This window comes from Medicago truncatula, chromosome 1 (genome assembly GCF_003473485.1).
Source record: "Medicago truncatula cultivar Jemalong A17 chromosome 1, MtrunA17r5.0-ANR, whole genome shotgun sequence".
Classification (NCBI taxonomy): Eukaryota; Viridiplantae; Streptophyta; class Magnoliopsida; order Fabales; family Fabaceae; genus Medicago; species Medicago truncatula.
This window is the reverse complement of record NC_053042.1, coordinates 49,637,582-49,656,079: the sequence shown is the minus strand read 5'-3', so window position 1 is coordinate 49,656,079 and position 18,498 is coordinate 49,637,582. Positions and strand designations below refer to the sequence as shown.

At 33.7% G+C, this 18,498-nt stretch overlaps 2 protein-coding genes across 3 annotated transcripts; both read right to left on the bottom strand.

Moving 5' to 3' along the window:
* Positions 1 to 210: 210 nt before the first annotated feature.
* LOC11417683 (uncharacterized) lies at positions 211 to 3,177 on the bottom strand. Its single transcript, XM_003592300.4, has 4 exons — positions 2,735 to 3,177; positions 2,550 to 2,632; positions 1,418 to 2,446; positions 211 to 1,288 (listed from the first exon to the last, which is right to left on the bottom strand). The coding sequence occupies exons 1-4, from the start codon at positions 2,922 to 2,924 to the stop codon at positions 662 to 664; spliced, it is 1,929 nt and encodes a 642-aa protein (XP_003592348.1). The 5' UTR covers positions 2,925 to 3,177; the 3' UTR covers positions 211 to 661.
* A 7,104-nt stretch (positions 3,178 to 10,281) lies between these two features.
* LOC11427871 (elongation factor 1-alpha) lies at positions 10,282 to 17,945 on the bottom strand. Of its 2 annotated transcripts, XR_005643866.1 has the most exons (6): positions 17,755 to 17,945; positions 16,982 to 17,473; positions 16,200 to 16,339; positions 16,067 to 16,116; positions 15,904 to 15,972; positions 10,282 to 10,603 (listed from the first exon to the last, which is right to left on the bottom strand). XR_005643866.1 is itself a non-coding variant. In XM_039829937.1 (3 exons), the coding sequence occupies exons 2-3, from the start codon at positions 17,441 to 17,443 to the stop codon at positions 16,313 to 16,315; spliced, it is 489 nt and encodes a 162-aa protein (XP_039685871.1). In that variant the 5' UTR covers positions 17,444 to 17,473; positions 17,755 to 17,945; the 3' UTR covers positions 16,199 to 16,312. The 2 variants fall into 2 exon arrangements, 1 of the variants encoding a protein (XP_039685871.1); XM_039829937.1 differs by lacking the exons at positions 10,282 to 10,603; positions 15,904 to 15,972; positions 16,067 to 16,116 and having other exon boundaries at positions 16,199 to 16,339.
* Between the last annotated feature and the right edge of the window lie 553 nt (positions 17,946 to 18,498).

The following is an 18,498-nucleotide window of genomic DNA, read 5'->3' as shown; positions in this document are numbered from 1 at the left end:
TATAATCGTAATTGATTGAGAAACTAATAGTTAAATGTTAACAATCCTTTTTTTTTTTTTTTTTTTTTTTCTTCTTTTCAATATCCATTTATTTATTTCTAACACCAAGTATTTGAAACAGACTATCTAGAGTCTGGACCAAAGAACTTAATAAAAAAAAAAAATAGCACAATAATGTTGTTTATGGCACTAGAACTGAAAAAAGAGATAGAAAGAAAATTCATCAAGTTGGATAAATTACCTCAAATTACAAATCAAATACTATACACAAGAAAAAAAAAAAAAAAAGTATTATACTTGAGAAGACACTCAAATTAAATCCTAAAAATACATGGATGTTTCAAACCAAAACTTGAGAAGACATTGTAATTATGTTGGCCATGGATTCCGCTGCAAAATCTTGAGTATTAAAATAAACCACGTGTAATCTTTCATGGTAAAAACTGAGAGGGACCCACCATCCAAACACAACCTCCCATGGAAGATGGATCCATACACACACACACACGATGAACATGAACATGTAGCATCTCATCACGTGAACTAAATCCCCATGTGACAACCTCTGTTTCATGTCTCCCCGTTGAAATCCCACTATCACCATCATCGATCATCACCAAAACGACGACGTCCTTTACGTACGGACCCACCCCCCTTTCACTCACGTGCCGCCAACCATAACTGTTAACGTTTCATTCACCAACATATCCAACACCTTCCCTTCAATTTCTGCCACCAACTTTTCACCTTCTTCTTCTTCTTCCTTAACCTTATCCATCACCTCCTTCATCTCTATTAACCCATCAATGTCTTCTAAAACCTCACATTTCGCACGTGGGAAACTTCCAACTCTTTTCCACACTGTATCCAACAACAACCCATGATAACACTTTGGCCTAATCAGAATTTCCGACAACACTTCATCGACTAAATCAAATAGTAATCTACGGTTACAACGTGGACCCAGTTCATTTTTCTGCGTAAAGTTGCTATCTTTAGCTGTTGGGTATAGCTCAAGACGGTGAAAAATTGATGGGTCTAATGGATGTGTTGAAGAGAACCATTGAAAATCTTGAAGGTTAGTTACTGTTGCTCTGTGTATTCCAGAACGGCTTAGAATGGTTGTTATGTATTGATATTCTGATCCTTCATTCTCAGCTCCAGCGGCGGAGGAACCGTTGGATTTTGATTCATCGTTGGTGGTTCCTCGGGTGGCGAGTGTGTACTTGTGGCACGAAGTACTAAATAACTGTGACATGTTTTTTGCTTCTTGGACATCATCATTGACCTGTGTTTGAATTTTTTTACAAGCAACTCTTAATTTAAAATATTCAAAAAAATGGGAAGATAAATACATAAAAAAAATAATAATAATAAAATCTGGTAGGAAAAAAGTGAAGATTGAAATAATTGGTACCTGTTTTTGAGCTGGAAGAGAAAGGTGTGTTTTGAGATGGAGAAGATTTGGGACATTGTTGTTAGAAATTGGATGAGTTCTCTTGCTATTGGTTTTGATATCACTAGCTCTAGTGGTTATGAATGATTCTTCTTGCTTGTTTCTGATTGATGATGATTTCTGAGGAGGCTTGTTTCTGTTTATCCGTGGACTCAAATTCCCATGTGCTGTTTTCTTGCATTTTGGGAAAGATTTTTTGTCCTCCTTCTCTGACATTGCTTGTGTTTGTGGCTTTGTTGAAACTCTTGAAACTTGTGCTTCAATGTTGACTGCAGGTGGTGGTGATGATTGTTTTAGTACTTGATGTGTATTTTGGTCTCTTGGAGTAGTTGTTGGTGAATGTTTATGGTTGTTATCATTGAATCTGCTGAGTCTTGGGGAATGAGATGTGTTTGTTGAGGGTACTTTTCCTTGATTTGATTCATCTAATGGTTTAAGAGCTTTCTTGAATTTGATTTGAGCAACAAAATCTTCTTTCACTTTTTCTTGTTCTCTGTTTTTCACTGTGTTGGTGATGTCCATACCAACTTTTCTACTCATACTCTCTTTAACCTGTTTAACAATTTGCCTTGCATAATGACTTGGACTTCTGCAATTATTCTCATCAAAAAATTTCCTTTTTGAAAATGAAGACCTAGGAGTTTCCAAATCTTCACCAAGATTCATGTTCTCTTTGTTGATTTGGAGTGATAGTCTATGCTCAACATATGATGTTCTTTCTGAGGACAATGTTGGAGTTTTGATGACACTATCTGTGCTGTGTCTGTGTTTCATTATTTTGATGTCTTGCTTTGGTCTATTTTGGTAATGGCTTTGTCTTTTTGGAGTGGAGAAAGATGAAGAAGATGAGGAAGAAGGGGAGTTTGCATCAGGAAGAAGATCAAGACCCATTAATCTTGCAACCAAAGTTGGTGTCTTTGTCCCTGGAGAGCAAAGATCATTGGAAAGATCACTGAAACTTCCTCCTTTAGTTTTGATTCTTATGTTCTTCTGTATTATCAAACAAAAAAGAAGAAACTAGTTAAGTTACCATAATCATCACTATTATTACTAATTACTTTCACAATAAGTCCAAGTTAACAAGTAAACTTACTGGGATTTTGAAACTATCTTGTTTTGAGATGGATGAGAATGTACCATCTTCACATTCCAAGCTATTCCTAGGTGCTTCAGCTCCTGAGTTATACAAAAACATGAAACATATATATATATTATTCCTAGAGTAAGAAAACAGGTAAAGTATAGTGTATAGTGTAGAGTGTAGAGAAAATGAGGTACCTTTGGGGAGAGAGTGTATGGGAGAAGAAGAGTTGAAAGAGGATTGTTGTTGGTTAATGGGAAGTTGAAAGGGATGAAAATCAAAGGCTTGAAAAACAGCACACATGCAACCAGAAGGGATATCTGTTTCAGCAGCTTCTGTTTTCTTGGAGGATCTTCTTCTTCCAGTCCAATACCAATCCTTGCCCATAATTGGTAAACTAGTGAATATGAAGAAGTTTGAAAACAAGAAAAGTGATATTGAAAAAGGTTGTTAAAGTGGGAAAATCAGAATGAAAATGACATGTATTTGATTGAGAGGAAAATATGAAAAAGATTGTTGATATATAAATGATGATAAGGAGTGAGTGAAGAAGCGAGAAAAGCGGATCCTTGAAGCATAATAAAACGGTCTTATTATTTGATGTAAGGAATTAAAGGACAGTTGAATTTTGTGATGATGTAATGTAATGTGTAATGCCACTCTTTAAATATTATTATTTAGTAGTTAAATAAATATTGTAAACTTTTGAAAAGAGAATATTACCTTACCTCTCTTCTCTCTCTCTCTCTCTCTCTCTCTCTCTCTCAAATCCTATCTCTTTTGCACTCACTCCCAAGCCTGCCTGCTAGGTGCAAAACAAAATCAGAGAAAACCAACCCTGCTGCAGCTCATTGGGAACTCAGATGAGTAATGGAATTAAGAAATCATGAGCAAGATATGACCACGCACCTCTGGCTCACTCTCACTTTCTGCTTCTTTTTTAATGTATGTCGAGTAGTATTAATTCTCTTTCGCAGGATTTGAATTATAGTTTGTTGCGTTGTGAAAGTCTAACACTTTACTTTTATCTGATCCGATCTAAATTGATTTTAACTCTCATAATATGTTTGGATACGTGTAGTATTAATGTGTTTTTCTTCATGGTTTCAAACATGGTATTATTAATTAATAAAAAATGTTAATGAGTGCCTCCGAACACTCTTTAACGATCATAAATGATAAGTATTTATTAAACAACAATCTTAATTTATATCTTAATCCTAAGTACTTAGTCACCTGAGATTTCGTAATATAATAAAACAATAATCTGAAATGATTCATAGAATATACTTATATTTCTACGGGTTGTACAACATCTTATTAAGTTAATTAATACAAGGTATTGCTATGACCAAAAACCTATTACTATGTACTTGTAAACGTCCCTAATAGACCGCAATATATTTCAAATAGTACATATAACCCTGTGAGCATGAGGCAACCACTCAATCTCTCAGACTAATATTAAGGCCAAGTTTATAACTTTCAGATATCTTGATTTCTATTTCTATATTGACCTTTGGATCTTTCGAATTTAATGTTTCAATACAAGAAAGAGACATTTGATAATTATAACCGGGTTGTGTTTTTTTCCTTCCGGTTTTTCGGGTCATCCTGCCAAATTATATATGGAACTATATCACTTCTTGTTCAAAATTTGATTTGAAAATACGAATGCTTTTGTTATGAAATGTGAAATCATTAATTAGGCTTGACATCTTTGGTTATATGTTGGTCTCATGTTAAGTACAAGTAAGTTCAATGTGATGGTTAAATCATAAGACTCTCTGATCTAATGAATTAGTCTTTTAGATGAGTTTCTCCTAAATAAAAATACTATCTACAAGTTGAGTTAAGGTACACCATGGTAGATGAGTGAATCTACCAAGGAAAAAAGACGGACCAGGTTTTGCTGCAGCAAATGCATGCAGTTTCACGAAGTATTCAATCTTAGCCATCCATCTGAGATCGAAGGATTAAGATTAAAAATTGTGTATTTTTAGTTAAAACAATCTCGACCGTACAATTGTGATCGGAGGACTATCATTTATTATAGCACCGTACCCTGCTGTAATATCAGGGAATCCTGTTCCAAAAAATACTATAATTAAATCGATTCTAATATAATGAAAGTTTAAAAGAATAGTAATGTTACTTATGATGGACAGACTAATACAAAGTATCCAATTCATCGTTCATTTTAGACCCATTTAACCCCAAATTAACAGAGCATCACTTGTTAAAACATGTAAAAGCCAATTGTTTCTTTTTTAAAAATAATGAAAACAATACACAACGTTTTATATATGATAGTGTGCCATGACCCACTGGTAAAAAAAGAAACAAACGAAGACATAATAATCAATGTAAATTCATAATGTTTTCTGCTCTAGCATCAGAGCAAGGATTTGACTGGCTCCTAATTTTTGCCAGAGCATTGATATCAGAAAATTACTCTCTGATTCATTCACCCACTCATTTTAAGCTACTTCTACAATCTATGTATGTACCATTCATTTTTACAATATACCTAACAATATGCAATACCATTCAATGTCATTGTGAATTTCTAGATGGATCAAATCACCTCAGTTTCCTTCAGTCTGCCCCAATCCAATTGAGTTACACCCATAATTCAAATCTACATTACCCCCATGTGTTCATCTTAAAATGACTCATGCATTAATATACATGAAGAACACCACGTGGTCACACATTTTCTGCTAGTGCTAGGTTGGTGACAATGGTAACTTTACTAGCAGAAAAAATTACTCCCCCACTACTCATTCATAGTCAGGCCCTATATAAGTTAAGTTAATTATAACATTGCTTAGATTTTGTATGACCATGTTACTACTGCATATCTGCATGGTAGTAAGTATTGTAAATTTTGTAATCATCATGTCAAATAAAAGGGACCAGATATATATAGCTTTCAAGTGTTCCCTATTACCTATATAGATTCGAATTTATTTATTTATTTATTTTTTTATATAATTCTTTCATTGTTTGTTGGTTAGTTCAATATAGTGTCTGTCCTTTTAGAACTTGTCTCCTTTGTTTTAGTGTGGTCCCAAAAATCTGCGTTCAATATTAATTAGCTGCAAATTTATCATATTTATTTCAAAATAGAACCTTACATTCAACTATGTGTATGTTTAATACTCACGGGAGTCACAGTATAACACAAGCTAAACACCATAACTTCTAAAAATTACTGTGGAAGAATTCTATAATCAAGACGATAACTGTCTACTACTCGGATTGAAATCGACTGTATTCGGTGATTTTGCGGTATTCACACACGTTCATGTTATGTGTGCATGGCCGTTCGAATAAGATCAAACAATCCTAATTTAAGATTAGTACTTATGGAATTATTAAATAAGAATTAAATTTACTTTTACTGAACTATTCGATCAAAATAAGATGACCATCATCCATCAGTGTCATGAGTGTTTAACTTTGTGAAAAAGCTGATTGCATCAAATTTAATTTCCTTCCACTCGACTAAATGCATCGATATCAATATACTTAATCATTCATAAAAATATTTTGTGAATTTATTAGATTTTTATATTGAGTCTAATTCAACTTTGCAAAATTCGTTTATAAGGAAATGACTGTAACTTTTATAAAGTCATTAGAGGTCTTATCTTGTTCTATATGTGACAAATATGTCGTTTTAATTGAGGTCTTTCTCCATACGCTAGATTCTATAGTCATTTGAGGTTTTTTCCAATAGAATTTTCACCATCCTGATAATATTTTTGATTTAGGAATATTGAAAAAGACAAATATGTCATTTTAGTTATAAATTTCTAAAATGGTTTTATCCAAGGCCATGATATTCTATGACACTATCATGTGATACTGTGTAAACTAATTAATCCTCTATAGCACAATAGGACCCCGTGTGTCTCATCTTTAACCTACCAAACTTGGTTTCTACAAATTCAAATAATTGGATGTGGCATGGTGATACTGATTGACATTAGAACATGACCATATGCATTTGTTTAATTTCAATCAATCTCAAAATTCAAACCATATTCCTATTTTGAAAGCTACTATGTTATCCGTTATATGGATTTGGATCGTGCATTATGAAATATGAACGTTCTGTACATTATTATTATAATAGTATAACAAATAATAATACTAAAATTTTTAATTGATCACATGAGGTCATCTGTTGAACTAGATTCAGTTGCTGCTGGCTGCGCAAAACTTTGCAGATTCGTCCTTACATCATTCCTGACCCGTTCCTACACTTCAGCTCCATATTTTATTATTATTATTTAATGTGTATCACACAGATAGAGAGAGAACAATGCTTCAAATTTTGAAGTGGTATCAGGTATTTGAAAAATACTGCTCCATGTCATATAATTTTTGATGACAACTTCTTTTCTCTCTCTTTTATTGGTTAAAAATAATATAGAGAAAAAGGAAGAGAGAGAGTAAGAGGATAATGTGAATATGAAAGAGAAAATTGTTAAAAAATTGTCACAAAATGGATATACATATATCATTTCTCTATATATTTTCATATTAACTAGGACTAAAAGGATGTATGCATTCATTTATTTATAGATAAAGTCTTACATGCTCACAACCATGTATTTTTAAGATAACTAAATGATATATGTATGAAAAATGGTGTATTTAAATTATTGTGACATACAAGTATTTTCCTTCCTTGTATTATTTTTTCTATTCTAAGTTCTTTATATGTAATATCTTTTGTTCTTTGTTTGAGATTTACATTTTGAAATGACGAGTGAAGCCAAAAAAGACAAAGGGTATCTAGCTACATACATAATGAAAAAAATTAGCAGCTCTACTTGGAGGAGGAGTTAGATTCCTACGTGACAAGATATAGTAAAAGGAGCGTATGTTGTAGCCATACAATTAAATTAAAAGCTAGGTAGGGTCCTAATGGGCACAACATGACATATTTTGAAGCATATTACATTTAGATATATCGCAAAGTTTTTTCATAGAGAATATATATGTCCCATAGTACTGTCGGGGTATATATATAAGGGTATGCTTTAAATTTTGAAAACATCCATTATTATTTTTTTGGTATGAAAAAACATTCATTATTGAGTATGGGATGGAACTGAAATGAAATAATGTCTATGGTCGACCCCATTTCTTTGTTTTTGTAAATTATCCAAAAAATAATAAGAGACAGAGGAATGGAGCATACATATGCATACACATTTAGAGGCAATCAATGGACCTTTTACTGTGTAGGCCTAATTGGGACGAAGAAACTAGGTACATTTTGTGATGATGTCAAGCACAGAGCCAAAAATATTGAAAATGGAGACAACTTTCACTTGTGTTTTTTATTCACGTTTGAGTTAGTTTACTTAATTTTTCCAAAAAAAAGAAGATTAGCTTACTTAGAAGAAAAAAAAAATGTATATATAGGTTAACTACTGACTTTTAAAAAAAAATAAAAAATCTTAGTATCATTGTTTTACAAATCGGACAATTGACCTAACTAGTTTGTCGATTGATTGGATTTCGATTATACTGTCGGATGGTTGCACCGGTTCAACTAATTTTAATTTTTAATGATTTGCAATTTTTTTTTATCTTTTTACCCTTTTAATATATTTGATTTTATTTATTCTTTTTTTTTTGCCATCTAATTTAACTCGACTCTAGTTGAATCGATTGAATCATGACTAGAGATCTCACCGATTTGATATTATGGTTTTTGAAATATTCCTTCAATGTATTTACCTGAATTTTTTTCAGCTACGGAACATATGGTGGCAGCCTGGCAGGGGGTAATTTAGTCCTTGGAAAGGTTCAAACTTATGCCTCGGTAACATTTCTAATACGGACCATTCTATGATTTTGTTTGTCTTCTGGGAAAATGTTAAGAAAATAAAGCTGAAGCATAAGAGTATTAAGAATATGAACTTTCATAAAGAAATTCTCTTGAATCCAGAAATTGGAATAGCTGGTTTGTTTTATAGCAGTAACAGATAGAAACAAACATATTGAGTTTGGAAGAGAAGGAACTTTCTCACAGTCATAGCAGAACTCAAAGGAAAATGGTAAAGTGTGAGAAGGAACTTTCTCAAAACATGGTTAATGGTTTCTCTCTTGTAATTTTAATTTAATTCAAATGACAAATTAATTATATCCTCTAAGGTTTTGTTTAGGAGTTTGGAGGGAAAGGAAAGGAAAGGTTTTGAGGGGTGCAAAATATGAAGAAAAATAGAGAAATCTTTTAAAAAATTTAAAAGAGTAGTTTTTTAGAGAATGATAAATTAATGCATATGATTACTTTATTTTTAATTTTAAAAACATTATAACAACATAAATTAAATTTGAAGAATTCTTATTAACCCTACAAAACCCCCCAAAACTCTCCTCAAATACAATTTTTTAGTTCCTCCAAATGAGGAGGGTTTTATATTATGAAGAAAAGTTAACCTCCAAAACCCTCCTCTCCCATTTTCCTCTATTTCTTCCACTTACTTATTCCTTTTTTCCCAAACCTTCCCCCCAAACTCGTAAACAAAGCCTAAGTTGGATAGCAAATGAGTTTATAAACATCAACAAACATACACATGTAACACATACTAAGGGATCTATATAATATTGCAGCAACTAAATCTTAGCAAGTGGTTGGGAGTTCAATTCTCTATTAGAATTGGGAGGGGAGAACTCACTTTATGTGTGTAACTGGTTTTTCAACAAAATTTAATTACGACTAGTTTGTATCAATAACATAATAACATAAAAAAAATCATAGACTTGTGCTATGAAATCCATAAAAAATACGCAATTACCACCAGCTCATATTTGTATATAGTACATACCAAAATAATTTTCATAAGCCAAATATCTTTAATTTGTTTTGTAACATAAGAGTATTATTTTATTTCTATATAAGTAAAAGGCAAAAACACATTCATGAGATGAACAAGCATGGAAATCATGCTTGCTGCTTGCATGATTTTTCTACACAATGCCATCAACAAGAAATTAAAGCATAGAAAAGTTGGTGGCCCTTTCCATCAGTACAGATTTCATCTTCCCGCTTTACAAAGTGATAAGGGCAAGGGTTAGGTAATGTACCATTGGTAGGGGTATTCTTGCATTGTTATTTTTATGCTTAATTATTTGGCAGGTCCTTAAACTATAAACAAATTGATCATCTTTCTGCACATCCATTTGAACTTCCTTCTGCATATAATAAGTATTTAACTTCTCATAATTTGTAATATATATACCTCATTCAATGATGGGATGGGTTTAGCTGGTGCAGGAAGATCATCAATGTTGTCATGGATAGTATGGTGGACCTGTGAATCAAGTTCCACTGATTTATCCTGAATATTTTATTTAAGTATCAACTTTATTATTAGCAATTGCCCCTAATAATTTCTGGCCATTATCCATGTCGGTTAATATATCCATATTTTTTACACGCCCCTAATTGTGTGTGCCATTGTTTCTTGTAGTATATAACAAAATTATATAGGAGGAATAAAGAAAAATGGGTCAAGGGGAAATAATTTTCCACTTTGGAGCCCTTCGCGTGTGTAGTTAAACTGCTTTTCATACTACTAACTATACTAAGCATTTTCCTAAATATAGATTATAAACAAAGATAGATGGGTAATGTGCTCCTTTTATAGGAGAGAGTATATAATGTAGAATAAAAAGTAAAAACTGAAGAAGGAATCAAGATCAAAAAAAAAAAGCAAACAATCATAGAATACTTCCACACATTGTAACACAAACTCAAGATTCTCCCAAACATGATTAATGTTGCCCTGGGATTAATAAATCTATTCCCATTGGATTTCTTCAAAAATCTAGCACTTCAAATATCTCTACTAAATGATTAATGCCTTGGTTAAAATATCCTCCTTTGTACCAAAAGAAAAAAACTGGCTTTCCACAATCTAAAGAAAAAATAACTGAGCTTCTCCTCTTTCTTCCTTTGAACCTCCTTCTCCATACAAATCATTCCACTCCTTCAACCTGCTCATTGTTGATCCTTCTGCAGCAAAACTTGCAGTTACCTGTATTTACACATGCATCTATCAATATCTATGCATAAAAATTAAGCTGGAAGAAGACAAGGTATTCATTCTTCCATGCGTGTGACATTGTTAAATAATTAAGCTTAAATTCCTCAATAGAATGTGTAATTTGATCATTTACATTGAGAACAAAAAAAGAGGATTGAACAAGTGTCTCATCAGATAGCAATGGATAGAGACAGAATATGAATATGATAGGCACATGGTAAGAAATAAACCATGGTGCAATATTCGTTTATATAAATGGAAAGTAGAGTTAATTGAAAGTTGAAACTCATGGAAATTCTAACGAAGGTGAATGCTTGAATACTCATAAGTAACCGCTAACGTTTGCTACCAAATGTCAAATTTCTATCCCAGAATCACCTTTAAGAATTCCTTGACAGTAATGAAGTTTCTATCTTATAGAAAGAGTGCAAGATAAGGCACCCAAATCAAGTATTAAGGCCCTCTGTTTGAATAAACAACTTAATTAAATTAAATTCTTATAGCATAAGTGCTCATGTATAAGCTATTTCTATAACAAAAGATAAGATAAAGTCAAACTGCTTTCATATAAGCTATAACCAATTTTCGTAAGCTATCATTTAGAGATTACGGACATAAGCTGAAAACAGTTTATGAACATGTCATAAGCTGCTTCTATAAGCGAATAGAAAAAAGCCCTGACACTACAGAAACTGAAGTGAACAATTTAAGCCTAAAATACCTTATTCTTTGCCTGTCTAATGTCTTCCATGTTGTTGAGAATATGGATCAGAACCTATTATTAGAGTTTATTGTAGTATTCCTATGGTTATGACTATTATGATTTTAACTATAGGAATTATGGGAGGTTACAAATTTATGTTTGTCTGTTACAACTTTATAGGCAGTTTTTTTTTGTTTATTTCTGATTATGAATTTCTTGTATTTAAAGGTTGTTAGAAGGAATGAAATGTGTGTGTTTCAGTTTTCAGAACTCATAAGTCTGCTTAATTTCTTTTCTAAATTCCAACAGTGGTATCAAAGCATTCTTGTTCTTGAGGGACCTGGTGAGGTTGAGAGTTCCACTAAACACTCAAACACTTACCAAAGAGTTGAAAATGCACTCTGATAACTCAGCCATAAAATTGCCAATCTTTGAGGGTGAGAATTATCACCTATGGGCAACCAGAATGGAGGCTTATCTTGATGCTCATGATCTTTGGGAGGCTGTTGAGGATGATTACGAGGTTGAGCCATTGCCAGACAATCCAACGCTGGCACAAATCAGAAACCATAAGGAGAGAAAGCAGCGAAAATCGAAGGCAAGGTCTTATCTATTTTCTGCTGTTTCCGAAGCAATCTTCACAAGAATCATGACTCTGAAGTCAGCAAAAGCAATTTGGGATTTTCTCAAACAAGAGTATGAAGGAAATGAGAAAGTCAAAGGGATGCAAGTGCTGAATTTGATCAGGGAGTTTGAGATGCAGCGGATGAAGGAGTCAGAAACAATCAAAGAGTATGCAGACAAACTTCTAAGCATTGTCAACAACGTGAGGTTGCTAGGAGGTGAGTTTTCTGATATAAGGATTGTCCAAAAAAACCTTGTAACTGTTCCTGAAAGGTTTGAATCCACCATTTCCTCTTTGGAAAATTCCAAAGATATGTCAACAATTACTTTGTCAGAATTGGTGTATGCTTTACAAGCCCAAGAACAAAGGAGACTTATGAGGGAGGAAGGCACAATTGAAGGTGCATTGCAAGCTAAACTAAAGCTCAATCAAAGTCACAAAGGAAAGAAGAAAAAGGGCCAATGGAACAACTCAGAGAAAGGAGAAAGTTCCAACAAATGGAGCAGTAAAGCTGATGATGAGAAGACAAATAATCCCGCATGTCAGCATTGCGGAAAAAGAAATCATCCACACTTTAGATGCTGGAAGAGGCCTGACATACGCTGCAACAAATGCAACCAGCTTGGACACATTGCAAAAATTTGCAAGAACAAAAGGCAGGCTCAATCTGAAGCTCAAGTGGCTGATCAACAAGATGATGAGGATCAATTATTTGTAGGAACTTGTTTTTCCACTAACAACCATGGTGAAAGTTGACTAATTGATAGTGGATGTACACATCATATGACCAATGATGAGGAGTTGTTCAAGGAGTTGGATAAAACAACCATTTCAAAAGTCAAAATCGGCAATGGAGAGTGCATTTCAGTTAAAGGAAAGGGCACAATTGCAATTGAAAGCTGCTCAGGTACTAAAATCATTACTGATGTGCTTTATGTACCAGATATTCATCAAAATCTGTTGAGTGTTGGGCAATTACTTGAAAAATGTTACAAAGTGTTGTTTGAAGATAAAATGTGTTTAATTCAAGATGCAAACGGGCATGATCTGTTTAAGGTCAAAATGAAGGGAAAAAGCTTCTCTTTAGATCTTATGGAAGAGGTGCAAGCTGCCGTTTCAAGTCCAATCAGTGCTACTGAGCTTTGGCATAAACGATTGGGACATTTCAACCATGCTGCACTGCTGTATGTTAAAAAACATAATATTGTGGAAGGCTTGCCATCATTAGAAGACTATGTCAGTAGCCGTAGTGCATGCCAATACGGGAAGCAATTCAGGCTACCATTTCCTCAATCAAATTGGAGAGCATCACAAAAATTGCAGCTGATTCATACAGACCTCGGAGGACCACAACCTGAAATATCTTTAAGGGGAAGTCGATATTACATTGCCTTTATTGATGATTTTACTAGAATGTGCTGGATTTATTTCTTGAGATTTAAGTCTGAAGTTGCAGAAGTTTTTTGGAGGTTTAAGACTTGGATTGAAAATCAATGTGATTGTAAAGTTCAAGTCATAAGGTCTGACAACGGAAAGGAGTGTGTATCAGATCAATTTAATTCTTTTTGTGAAGAGGCGAGAATTGAACACCAGCTTACTACTCCTTACACTCCACAGCAAAATGGAGTAGTCGAGAGGAAGAATAGAACAATAATGGAGATGGCTAGATGTATGATGCATGAAAAAGGCCTTCCAAAGAAATTCTGGGCTGAAGCTGCTAACACAGCCGTGTTTCTATTAAATAGGCTTCCTACAAAGGCTGTTCAAGGAAAAACTCCTTTTGAAGTATGGTATGGTCATAAACCTTTTGTTCAAAATCTTAAAGTTTTTGGATGTATTTGTTTTACCTATGTGCCAAAGGTGAAAAGAGACAAGTTAGATAAAAAGTCAGAGGTAGGAATCTTTATTGGCTATAGCATGACTTCAAAGGCTTATAGAGTCTTTCAACCACAAACTGGTAAGATTCTAATAAGTAAAGATGTTCATTTTGCTGAAGAAAAACTATGGAGTTGGGAGAAAGATAATCAGAATCAATTTTCTGATTTATCTTTAATGAAAGATGAACATATAGATGATCCACCTGTTAGAGGATCTAGATTGCTTTCTGACATTTATGAAAAGTGTAATGTTGTTGTGTTAGAGCCTGAAAATTTTGCAGAAGCGAAAAAGGATCCAAAGTGGATTGTTGCAATGCAGGAGGAGCTTTACATGATTGAGAAGAACAAAACATGGGAATTGGTTTCTAAACCCCAACACAAAAATGTTATTGGTGTAAAGTGGGTGTTTAGAACCAAACTCAATGCAGATGGATCCATTAATAAGCACAAGGCCAGACTTGTAGTGAAGGGTTACGCTCAAGTATTTGGAGTTGATTTTTCCGAAACATTTGCACCAGTGGCTCGGCTTGATACAATCAGATTGGCCCTTGCTTTGGCAGCACAAAAGGGTTGGAAGGTGTTTCAACTAGATGTGAAATCTGCTTTTCTCAACGGTTATTTGCAAGAGGAGATATACGTTGACCAACCAGAAGGATTTGAAGTTAAAGGGCAGGAAGACAAGGTTTATTTGCTGAAAAAGGCCTTGTATGGTTTAAATCAGGCTCCAAGGGCCTGGTATAGCCGAATTGATAAGTACTTGCTGACTATTGGCTTTACAAAGAGCCTCAGTGAGTCAACTCTTTATGTGAAGTGCTTGAGTTCTGATATTTTAATTGTTTCTGTGTGTGTGGATGATCTTTTGGTTACAGGAAGCAATAATGTGTTTGTTGAAGAGTTTAAGCAAGATATGATGAAGGTCTTTGAAATGACTGATTGTGGAGAAATGACATTTTTTCTCGGAATGGAAGTCAAACAAAATGAAAAAGGAATCTTTATCAGTCAGAAGAAATATGCAAAAGAGATTTTGAAGAAGTTTCAGATGGAGAACTGTAAGCATGTGGATACTCCAATGGTTCTTAAATTGAAGCTAGGCAAGGAAGATGGTGCAGAAAAGGTTGATGAGACTGATTTTAGAAGTCTTATTGGCTGCCTCATGTACCTTACAGCAACAAGACCTGACATTATGCATGCTGTGAGCATTCTCTCAAGATTCATTCATTGTGCAAAAGAAGTGCTTCTTCAAGCTGCTAAACGTGTGCTTAGATATATCAAATGTACTCTTGATTATGGAGTATGGTTCAATTACAATCAAGAATTTAATTTTCATGGATTTTCTGACAGTGATTGGGGAGGATCATTGGATGATATGAAAAGCACATCAGGTTATTGTTTTACACTTGGTTCTAGAATGTTTTCTTGGTCTTCAAAGAAACAAGATATTGTAGCACAGTCAACTGCAGAAGCGGAATTCATTGCTGCTGCTGCAGCTGTTAATCAAGCTTTGTGGCTGAGAAAAATTCTAGTTGATTTACAGATGGCTCAAGGAGGACCAACTAAGGTGTTTGTAGATAATCAAGCAGCAATTGCAATCTCTAACAATTCTGTCTTTCATGGGAAGACTAAGCACTTCAATATTAAGCTCTACTTTCTTAGAGAAGTCCAAAAGGAAGGAGAAGTCTTGTTACAATATCGCAAGACAGAAGACCAATTGGCAGACATCTTTACAAAGACTCTTTCAAAAGGAAGATTTGAGAACTTGAGACAGAAGCTTGGTGTCAATAGCTTCTGATCCAAGGAGGAGTGTTGAGAATATGGATCAGAACCTATTATTAGAGTTTATTGTAGTATTCCTATGGTTATGACTGTTATGATTTTAACTATAGGAATTATGGGAGGTTACAAATTTATGTTTGTCAGTTACAAATTTATAGGCAGTTTTTTTTTGTTTATTTCTGATTATGAATTTCTTGTATTTAAAGGTTGTTAGAAGGAATGAAATGTGTGTGTTTCAGTTTTCAGAACTCATAAGTCTGCATAATTTCTTTTCTAAATTCCAACACATGTTTAAAGGTCTGAGGGCAATTACTTGATCTACTTTATCTTCATCGGTAGCATTGGAAGCATCATCTAAGATTTCAACTTCTTCTACCTTTTTCTGAAGAAAAAAAAAAATGTACTTTACTTAGCTTTGCAGAAAAAAGACCATTTTAACATAACAGTTAATATATTAGAAGTACTTAAATAGCTACCATTTCTTTTTCTTTCTCCTGTTGTATTAGCTCCTTAAGGGGGCGATATGCTGCAGTCATGCACAAGTTCTCTTTACATAAATCAATGTCAATAGGTTATCACCACAAACCAGAAATAGGTAAATAAATGAACCTTAAGATCACTTCCACTGTATCCTTAATTCTGTCATAGTTGAAAGCTCTTTGAAGTCTAAATCTTCATGTTTATCCTTAGCTATAAGAGTTTTCAAGATTGTTTCCCTGTTTTCAGCAGAAGGAAGACCAACCATGATCCTGCTCAAGATTGCCATGAACAGAAATGTCAGTCACATATCTCAAAAACAATAGTCTGCATCATATCATGAAACCAAACCATGCAATGGTAGACCTAAGAGATGCTTCTTTCAGTGCTCAAAATTAAAGAGTTGTTATTCCAGAATTTGAACCCAGAAACTTCTGGTGAGTTTCCAGACTTGTTATTCTTGCACAGTTAACTGCACAAGGTTTATTTATCTAAAGGTAGACTCAATCTGGTAGACAATTTAATCATATTTTAAAAGGTTAAATTTTAGACCTTTACTTAAAACAAAATTTAATGAAATTGATTTTTATCAGAAACTATTTTGTTTCTTGTGAGGACCTAACAAATCAATGAAGATGATGAACATAATAAATGCTGGTCCTTGTTCAAATGATTGCAATCGGGCAGAAGCAACAGATGAACATGATTCATGACAAACATGTGGTTCTACCTTCGCTGAAACCGTCTTATAACTGCTTCATCAAGGTCAAATGGCATGTTCGTAGCAGCAAGAATAATAATTTTCTCATCCGGTTTTGACAATAGTCCATCCCATCGTGACATGAATTCATTTTTCACCCGGTCAGATCATTGTGCAACAAATAAAACTTAACAGGGGCTGAAAATAGAAATACCTTGTTGCAGCAACAGATCATTTGATTCACACCAAGAGTGAAGGCAAGAAGAGCATGTTCACGAGTCTGACCATCCTTTGAAATACCGGCTTCAAAACCACGAGTAGTGGAATCAATGATGAGAACAGCACAATCAGCTTGGGACGTCCCGGTGATCATGTTCTTAATGAAATCCCTGTGTCCGGAGGCATCAATGACAGTGCAGCTGTACTTGTTTGTCTCAAACTTCGACAAAGAACTGTCAATTGTGATACCTCTTTCACGCTCAGTCTTGAGCTTGTCAAGCACCCAAGCATACTTGAATGAACGCTTGATCATCTCAGCAGCTTCTTTCTCAAGACTCTCGATGACACTCTTGTGAATACATCCAAGTTTGTGGATGAAATGACCAGTAGTGGTTGACTTCCCGGAGTCGACATGACCAATAACCACAATGCTAATAGGAACCTTTTCCTTATCCATTAGTCCTTAAACTTGAAATCACAAAAAGATCTGCGAATTCAACACAGAAAACAACAAGACATTATAATAATGCATGAAATCAAATCAAATCAAAGAATAGAAGATTAATTATGCATGAAATGCACAACCAATAAACAAATACATTAACATTCTGGTTTTTCAATTATACTATGCATGAAATCAAAGAATAGAAAAAGATTAACAGAGTAAAAAACAGAAACAATTAATGCCAACTCAAAAGAAAAAGAAATAAAAACGAATGTATCACAGTATCTTGATTAAGAATGGATGAATTAGAAATTAATATTTACCTTGAAAGAAGGTGCGTTGAAGTTGAAATTGAAACACTAGATATAAAGAAGAGAAAGATTGTAGAAAGAAGATTATTGATACCCATTGCTATGTTTATTTATACTGAAGTAAGATGCTGAGAATTCAGAAAAGAAATCTCGCGGGAGATTTTTTTCGCGAATCGTTGTTCTTATTTATTTCTCACTATAGATGTCTATTATACTCTTTTTTTTTTTTTTTTTTTTTTTATAAACAGATGCAAATAGCATCACTTCAATATATAAAACGAAAAAAGAGTACAAGAAAGAAAAGAGGGACCAAACCAAAACCTTTTCAATAGGTGTTAAATCTGAAATTGGGCATACCCAACTTATTCCTGATGTACTCTCCCCTAATGAAATCAGGGATAATATCTGACCAAAATAAATTAAAAGAAGTGAAAGAGAGACCTAGGTTTGCAAGGCTATCAGCACAAGCATTCCCTTCTCTATATATGTGGGTCACTATAAATCTCATATTTCTAAGTCTAAATAAACAGTTTTGCCACCTATTATACTCCAATATGTCTTTGGTTAGTCTTTTTTTTTTTTTTTAATGTACTTTTCGTTACTGAATTTCATTTATAAAATTATAAGAAAAAAATAGATTTTTAAAAATATATTTGCAATTTTGATACATCGAAAAAGACAACATCTTAAAAATTTAATGATTGGAAATTGAGATGATATCCGTTTTTATTCCGTTGAATAAATATGATAGATGTG